We start from the raw sequence: 9,337 nt of genomic DNA on the forward strand, positions 1-9,337 counted from the left end.
CACAATGCAATGCACAAAGGAAATGGGTGGAGCATTTAGCTTCTATTTGAGAAGTTGAACTGGCAGTCATTCTCAAGTTGAGAATGACTGCTCCCCGGCCCATGCAAGACAATGACGCCTGTGCCTGGTGGTGTGGTCAGGTACCCTTGCAGGTTGTCTAGCACGCAGACCACGCTGATGTAAACGGTTTCGAAATGGTCTGACGTGACACTTGGGTGCCTCTCACCTCCCTTAAATGTGCCTGGAGTTGAGTGGCATTGCTTCACAATGTAGCGGTCATCAGTGTGGGATGTGGCCAATGGACGTCCACTTCTATGCCTTTCTGTGACTCTTCCAGTTTCTCTGTATCTCTGTTGCAACCTGCTGATGAAACTCTGAGCTCAGTGGCCACTTCCGTCTGAGAACATCCTGTTTGAAGCCTCGCAATGGTGAGGTACTGTTGATCAACTGTTAGGTGTCGTCTTTGTTTTTATGATGTCAAAATGTGAACAGCATGATGAGGAGGACTGTTTGAATACCAATTCTAATTGAACCAGGAAATGTATTGGTCGATTCATGGATCAAACACCTGTTGTCAATTTTGCCGTTAAGCTCCTTGTCAGAGAACAGCAAGTTGTGCAGAAGTACTGAAACATTGAACTGCTGGACATGTGCATTCAAAAGTTTAGAGAAGGTCACATTAAGTTCACCTGTAAAGGTTATAGTGGATTTTAGGTTCATCCTGAAATTTCAACCGAAAGCCGAATATCCCTGACTTTTTGTGAGTAGTGTATATGAAGAATATCAGCCAATATATTCATATCAGAATTGTTTTCTTCCTAATATCAGTATTGGCATCAGCCCAAAGAAATCCAGTATTGCTCAGGCTATAGTTATTTTATATTTTATGAAATTATATTATTGATGAACTTTTTTTTCTTTCCTGTAGGATTATTTAAATTGAGTTTGATGTATTTATTAAATCTACATTTATTTAGATGTATTCATATTAAATTTATTTTAGATTTATAAAATGTGATATATTTATGTTGTTATATTAACGTGAATCATTATAATATTGTTTGCTCCTTTATTGGTACATATGTATGTTGTAGAAACAATTAACTACTGTTTTCATTATTGATCAATTTTCTGATGAATCAACTCATATTAAAATAAACAAAAAAACAACTATCTTTGTTTAGTCCTAGCAAAAGCCCCAAACCCAAACATTCATGTTACAATGATATAAAAAGAGATTTTTTTTACATAAGAGAAGCTGCAACCACAAAATGACTTTAATATAGTACTTTGTAGATAGAAAGATGTATTTTAAATGTGTAAATATCACCTACATATCTGATACCAGCTGTCCTCTTGGAAAGGTGATAGAAGGAGCCGCTGATGTAGAACAGAGCCACATGGAGTCTGTGCAGGAGCGTCAGGCTCTGCTGGAGGACAAACACAGCTGGCAGGTATGCTCTCCTCTGAGGCTCTGACAACAGCCCAACTGCCTTCTGCATCCACCTCCTCAGCCAAGACTCCAGGCTCCATGGCCCAGACGCCGCCCGTGTCCGTCTGATGCTGATGTGGTGCTCCTGTCCGCCTTCCAGCTCGTTTTCCAGACAGACCAGGACCTTGTCCAGCAGGTAAGGCAGGAAGGCATGGCAGAGGACGAAGAGGCCTCGTCTGACCACGGAGGGGATACGATGTTGACTGGGGTCTACCTGGATGATGTTGACATACTCCTCACCCAGAGTTTGGTAACCTGAGTAGGACAACAATACAAATCAAGATGTTCTAACAATAAGATGAAAAGTTAAACACACATTAAGTTAAATTTCATGTTGGTTTAGTTAGTCTACCTGAGAATGTGGTTAAACCATAGTATGCAAGGTCTGACAGCAGCTCTATCTCTTTCCTCCAGTCCAACCATCTTTTGGATCCTTCAGGAAAGAAAAAAAAAAGTTCAACAAAATAAAATAGAACAAGTGCTAAATTTCCTACACAGATGGTTGCTTTTACCAGTTTAACATACAAAGGAGCTTCTTTTTTTAAACAACATGATAACTCATCTACTGCTTCAGAGTGTAGCTTGTCCTCTGGCCACAGGGGGCAGCACTGAGCACACAACAATGAAGCATAGAACATGACTGAGGGATTTTAACTTGATCAAAAATGTTTTCAAACTGTATTTTCCTCTTTTCAAAAGGAAGATTCTCAGCCGATGGCTGAAGGCAGTCCCGATTGTTAATATTTGGGATGAGTTGTGTAAATATCAGACTATGAAAGTGGTCCTAAAGTTAAGCTACATGCTGGAGTGAAGTTAAAGAAGACAAGCGTGTTCATTCTGAACAAACTTACCAGCAAGTGTCTGGAAAGCTTCGTTGGCGTTGTTCCTCAGGTACGTTTGATAATATTCATCCTTCTGACAGGACCGAATCAACTGGGACTGGTTAGCAGGAGCAAGGGGCATTGTAAGCTAATATCAGAGAACACACCAAGTTACACACTTCATAATGACATGTTTATCTCCACTGTAGAGAGCAGTTTAGATAGATCACTTATGTCTCCATCCACGCAACAGCACGTCAGTCCAATAAAACACTCATTAGACTTGTGGCATACAAAGTGCTAACGCTAAATGCTAGGTCAGATAGCATTCAATTAACCGCGATGCTGTGAAATATAACCAGAGAAACTGTAACTTCGCAATGTTATCCTGACTCCCTGTATCCTGAACGGTAAGAATATACGCTCATATCTCATGTACTGGTAGTGAACCGTTGTCTGACAGCTTCACGGAGCTACAGCAGGAGCCACAGCCAGGAAACATGGAAACATGGAAGTTGATGTTGTGTGATCAGACTGCTAAACTAATTCAGAACTGACACAGTGCCACTTACTGGCAGGTGGAGGCATTACAAGCCAACATTCCGCTACACAGTATATAAAGGCAGAGTCTTATAAACAAGGTTAAGCCCAGCCTGTGTGGAGATTAACTAAATACATGTACGTAAATACTGTACTGTACAGTACTTTTTTTTTTTTTTTCTTTTTTTTTTTTACAATTTAGACGTACTTGTGCTATACTTTTCATTCCATGTTACTTTATACTTCCACTTCACTACATCTCAGAGGGAAATATTAGACTTTCTACTCCACTACATTTATTTGACAGCTTTAGTTACTTTTCAGATGAAGATTTGACACAACGGATAATATAACACGCTTTTAAAATACAACACATTGTTAAAGATGAAACCAGTGGTTTCCAACCTTTTTGTCTTTTGACATCCTACAAAAAGCAGTAGTGTGAAGTGTGTAGCTGGATTGGTAACAGGGCCGATTTTAGCATCAGGCTTTTAGGGGGGCTCAGCTCCTAATACAAATTGTGTTAAAAATCAGAATATGAAGTGTTAAAAAATAAAATATCATTTATTTATTTTTAGGGGTGCTGAGATCAAATGTATGGGTCCTGGAGCCCCCTAAAAGGGTCTAAAATCACCCCTAGGTTGGGAACCACTGGACTAAACTAGCTAACTGTATATAAAGTAGTGTAAACTAGCTCCACCTCCAGCAGCTACAACAGTAACATGCTGCTCTAACACTGATGCTTCACTATTAATAATCTAATGATGTCATAATAATAATATATCAGTCAGAGGACCAAACCACTACTTTACTGTAATACTGCATACTACATCACTATAATACTGCAGTACTTTTACTGTAATACTGCATACTACATCACTCATAATACTGCAGTACTTTTACTGTAATACTGCATACTACATCACTCATAATACTGTAGTACTTTTACTGTAATACTGCATACTACATCACTCATAATACTGCAGTACTTTTACTGTAATACTGCATACTACATCACTATAATACTGCAGTACTTTTACTGTAATACTGCATACTACATCACTCATAATACTGCAGTACTTTTAGTGTAATACTGCATACTACATCGCTCATAATACTGCAGTACTTTTACTGTAATACTGCATACTACATCACTATAATACTGCAGTACTTTTACTGTAATACTGCATACTACATCACTCATAATACTGCAGTACTTTTACTGTAATACTGCATACTACATCACTCATAATACTGCAGTACTTTTACTGTAATACTGCATACTACATCACTCATAATACTGCAGTACTTATACTGTAATACTGCATACTACATCACTCATAATACTGCAGTACTTTTACTGTAATACTGCATACTACATCACTCATAATACTGCAGTACTTATACTGTAATACTTTAACTCCATCAAGTTCATAATACTGCAGTACTTTTATTTTAGTAGGATTTTTTCGTTTACTTGTAATAGAATATTTTTACATTGCTGTTGGTACTTTTATGAAATAAAGGATAAGAGTACTGAGTTCCATGACTGAGCCCTGCTCAACAATATACACAAACATTTATTTCCCATGACAATGCAAACTTACAAATCTATGTTGTACCCTCAACACTTATTGTATGCAACTTTTTGTGGTATGACAACCTTTAATATATATACTATTTTCTTAATAGTTTGTTTGCTCTGAGTATTATCTCCATAAATTATATTCAATAAGGGTATTTGAAAAGAAACTGACCATCATCTCAGAACCAGTCTTTGTGTATTTATTATTAATACATATTCAAACTTACTTATAGTTCCCCTTAAGGACAATGTTTGGTGTTAATTTGATTTTCATTCTTTATTCTGAGGTCATTTGGTCAGCAGACTGATATGTAAATGTACAAATTAAGAATAATTCAGTTGCAAGGTTATTCATTTGAAGAACACACTGTCTCCAGGCTTTAGAAAAATGAAGGACTTGAGATCCCCCAACACAACCCCGGCTCTCTGAACAGAATCCAAAATTCGAATGAAGGATTTTTCAGATTATTACTAACAACTACTGATAACAACTACTGTTACTGATTCTGACATTTGAGAGTTGACAAATATTTGACAAATCACATAATGATTAATTGATGGCATTATGGAAAGGTGGAAAGCCTTCCATGAAGAGTGAAGCAGTTTTAGTTGCAAAGGGGAGATCAACTCCATATGAATGCCTTTGTATTTAGAATGGGATGTCGTCAAAGCTCCTGTGGGTGTAGTGGCCAGGTGTCCCAATACTTTTGTCCATATAGTGTATGATGCAGCTATTGTTGTACTGTGAGCTGTACTGGCAGCTGTTTTACCTTTCTAAATTCATTACCAACATAGGTTTGAGGGATTGCATGTAATAAATATCAAAAATAGTATTTTCCTCATTCAGTTTAGTGCCACAGGGACCTGGTCCTAGATAAGCTGTGGAAAATGGATGGGTGGATGGATATTATTTTTCATCATCTACAGTTAGTTTCTAAATAAAACAATGAGAGCAGCCATAATCAAAATTCAAAATACACTGTATGATGACACGATTCCTTTCTTAACAGAAAAGTCAGAAGCCTGTTCTATGAAACTGGAACTGGAGTTTGCTGGCAGACTTAGATCATGTTGTAACAACAACAGATTCACAGGAGAGTGACTCATCTAATATTTCTCCATGTGTCTGAGATATAGACACATGGTTCAGTTCCATCACAAAAAAAAGTGTTTGTGCTTGACAGCTTCCTCTTAGTTTCAAACAGGATGAACTCAGTTTTACCCAAAAGTATTGAAAGCATGTTATCTATGTTATCTGCAGTGTAAATGATTACTAGTAATCTGAATCTCACTGACATCATTCCCAGATACACATATTATATATACTAGAACAATGTGCTGCAGCATGTTTACTTGCTAAAAGACACACACTCATAGATTAAAGCAGTGAGAAGAATGTATATTTGTATATGAAGGTCACATGTGTCCCAAACACACTTGTGCCCTGTCAACCTCTGGCAATATTGTATGCAAGTATTGTCTGAAAAAATATATTTTCCCTTTTTTTTTTTTTTTACCGGTGTTACACCAAAATCTGTGACCGTCAGAAATGGTGACCTGTGTTGCTGGCTCTCTGCTGAAGAAGTTGTTTATAAACCTAAACTTCACCTTAACCTCAGTGGAGACCTCACGTCCCTCCCTAGTCTAATAGACAGTTGAAAAAGAAATGTTTTGATTGTGGATATATATATACTTTATAGATATAGTGATTGTTTACTTTGCAGCTTGGCTGTTTAGTGGTAACCAACATGAATGCAGCCTCTCGTCAAAAATGATGATAAACAATATTTGTACTTCCAGCATTATCCAACTACCAAAAAAATACTACCGCCAAAACTGTGAGTGTGTGTGTGTGTGTGTGTGTGTGTGTGTGTGTGTGTGTGTGTGTGTGTGTGTGTGTCCCCGCAGTGAGTGTATTCGTGGTAACAACATAATCCCGGACCCTCATTCATAAACCAAAGTTTTTGTTAGGCGAGTTATTATTTAACTCTGGAAGAAAAATGATCTTAACCCTGAGACAAAGAGGAACATAATGTGTGAATTCATATTGTGGAAGGATAACTACATGGTTGGAAGGATGTATGGGTGAGTAGTTAACAAACTGTAGCATTAGCATTAGCTACTGTGTGGATTGTGTTTTGTGGTTTCTTACCTGACTTCTCTGGAGTTTCGCCACCTTGCGTTAATGTCATGAGGCCTTTTGCTGCATTGTGAGTGTTTTCCAACAGTGATTTGTTCTTGTTAAGCATGTTGAAAATGTCTGTGACCTTGGATAAATGTTTACCCTCCCTTCGTCTTCTCCTCCCTTCGTTCACGCCCCCACGTACGACGTCTCTACGCCTTTACGTCACAGGCTGAAACAATAGTCCCAGTAGCTCCGGAGTCCCACATAAAAAGTATTACTGCAGACTATTTATTTAACATTGAAATAGAAATTGAAGTTGACATGAAATGAAATGCGAAAAAAAAAAATGCCATATGCAATGACTGGCTCCCTGAACCTTGGAGGGGATGGAGGGGGTTGGTGAAAGGTGAACGCACAGACGGACGGAACAATATCCCGCGCTCTCTTATAGTATATATATATATATATATTCTACTATATATATATGGTATGTATAAGACTAGAAGAGGCCTGTTTTAGCATCTCTCTAAAGTACAACCACAAGGCTTTAGTATTTATTAAAATGTACTATGGACATTTCTGTACCGACATTTATGTTACGTACTGCCCATTGTACATGCCTCTATTAATATGTCTGTGATAAATTAATATATTGACCCATTTACTGGTTGGGCTGTAGTCAAAATGTTTCACCTCTCCAGCAGGTAATACAATCTGATAAGTTACCGGAAAATATCATAAAATCAGAGCAATATTATTAAAGAATTTGAATCAAAGCAGTACTCCACACAGTCTTCTTCTTTGTCAAAACGTGGCGCCCACATTACCCACAATGCAGCTCAACTCAATTCAATCAACTCGACTGTTACAGATTCACAAACACACTTGATGTGTAAAATCAGTGTTCCCCTTTAAACTGTGGAGGTATTACAACAATACAATCTGATAACTTACCCAAAATATTCCATATAATTAAGCAACATCATGAAACAAATAAACTGAGTTATAAACCATTCAATTGCACCTTTAAAATAGCGTTTACTGCAGTGTTGCAATTGTTGCTACAAACACTGTTGCATTATCAAATATTGTTGCAATGAAAGGTTTTCACATGTTGACAATGTTAATGTGAAACACTGTATAATGGCACTTCTTCCACCTGTGTAAGTAGGTTAAGTACATTCATTCATTCACTCATTCACTCATTCACTCATTTATTCATTCATTCATTCAAAGCTCAGACAGCTCTGACGTGATCTGCTTGAAAAAGTTGCAGAACCAGTTTCTTTGTCTCCTCGGTGCTGCCCCTGAGCCAGCTAGGTGTACTATAACCGCTACGGCGAAACATCCCACTCCTTTCCTTTCACTGCGTCTTTCCTCAGCACTTGTATCAACCCGTGGACAGTCTTCCCACTATCCTGCAAACCAGGAAGTTGAACTTTGCTCTCAGTATGAGGGGAGGAGCTGGACATTTCTTTTCCCTCCTCCCTATAACTTAGTAGCAACTTGTAACATGTTGTAGATGGAAGGTGGATGGTGTTGAAAGCATTTTGCCGCTTGGACCTAATCACTTACGGGCACAGGGAGAGAGTCTGGGATTTCAACAGGTAAGTCACAAACTGACTAACTGTATGCACAGTGTGTTGCTTTATCTGCAGGTTTCATATGTTTAACATCAAACTGCAGTAGGTTTTGGTTCAACTGGCTTTAAGGCATCAGCCCATGCAGGATTTGGAAGGCTGAAAACAAACTTTTGGTGATAACAGCAGCTTTACTTTGCATATTTGACTATCTTTGTGCCAAACATGTCCCCCTGAAGTGGATTCTCAGTAGACCAGGGAACAGTAAAACTTTATTTGACATGGACTATTCAGTTCAGGTTGAGGTCCAGGTTTCTCTGTTCAGTTAGTGGATTGTTGTTTGATAACTCATGTTTACCATATCAGAGCTGGATGAGTGTGAGTGGAGCAGGTCTGATTTTTAGAGATAAACGTAACCAAGAATGATGATAGCAAAAACATCATACATATGAAGTGTCATTTTAACATGAAATCAGCATTTCGCTGCCAGTACACAACAACTGTGTTGATATAAAATGCTCTGGCATCACTCCAGTCTTATCAGGAGGATGTTACGCTGAATATTTCACATGTAGACATACATATCAAACGCTAATATACTTAACATTTGACAATTGTTGTGCAGCCATAATAAAGATGTTGTTTATTTATCATGTTTAGGATTCATACAAGCTTGTTTGTATGTAATACAAAAAAGCATGTAAAAATATATTTTATTATATTATACATTACATATATATTATATGTAATGCACTATTATTAATATTGCAGATGTGTCTATAAAATATGATTGAATATCATTGTGCATGTACGCTGTCTGATAATCACCTGTACCTATATACTGTGATGTGAATAAATCACAAAAGAAATGGTGCTTTACATGTGATAGGTGAAACAGCTGTTTTTGCATGTAAGGTCTTTCATATGTGAATTATTGTATGAAAACACATGTGTCTATATCACCTCATATGTGAAATGGTATTTTACATGTGATATTAAATGTAAAATAGATTTTTTTCACACATGTAATTTCACATGAAATCTCAGAAAGCAACATATGACTATGTTACAAATACTTTAAATATGTTTTACATAAGTGAAGCAAAACTGAGTGCACATGTACTGTATAAAGTAACAATAGAGTATACAGTAGCTTGTAGATTGTGCGTGGGTGGCAGGTTGTTGTCTGTAATA

The 9,337-nt window shown here is 37.5% G+C and overlaps 1 protein-coding gene across 1 annotated transcript in view; it reads right to left on the minus strand.

Annotated features, from left to right (window-relative positions):
- pex10 (peroxisomal biogenesis factor 10) overlaps positions 1 to 2,813 on the minus strand; it is a 5,552-nt gene extending 2,739 nt beyond the window's left edge. The window contains exons 1-3 of the mRNA XM_062427258.1: positions 2,344 to 2,813; positions 1,845 to 1,925; positions 1,335 to 1,747 (exon numbers count right to left, since the gene is read on the minus strand). Coding sequence (XP_062283242.1) covers positions 1,335 to 1,747; positions 1,845 to 1,925; positions 2,344 to 2,455 — 606 coding nt within the window. The 5' untranslated portion in view covers positions 2,456 to 2,813. The remainder of the gene's footprint in view (positions 1 to 1,334; positions 1,748 to 1,844; positions 1,926 to 2,343) is intronic.
- Positions 2,814 to 9,337: the final 6,524 nt, after the last annotated feature.

The sequence above is a fragment of the Scomber scombrus genome, chromosome 10, assembly GCF_963691925.1.
Source record: "Scomber scombrus chromosome 10, fScoSco1.1, whole genome shotgun sequence".
Lineage (NCBI taxonomy): Eukaryota > Metazoa > Chordata > Actinopteri > Scombriformes > Scombridae > Scomber > Scomber scombrus.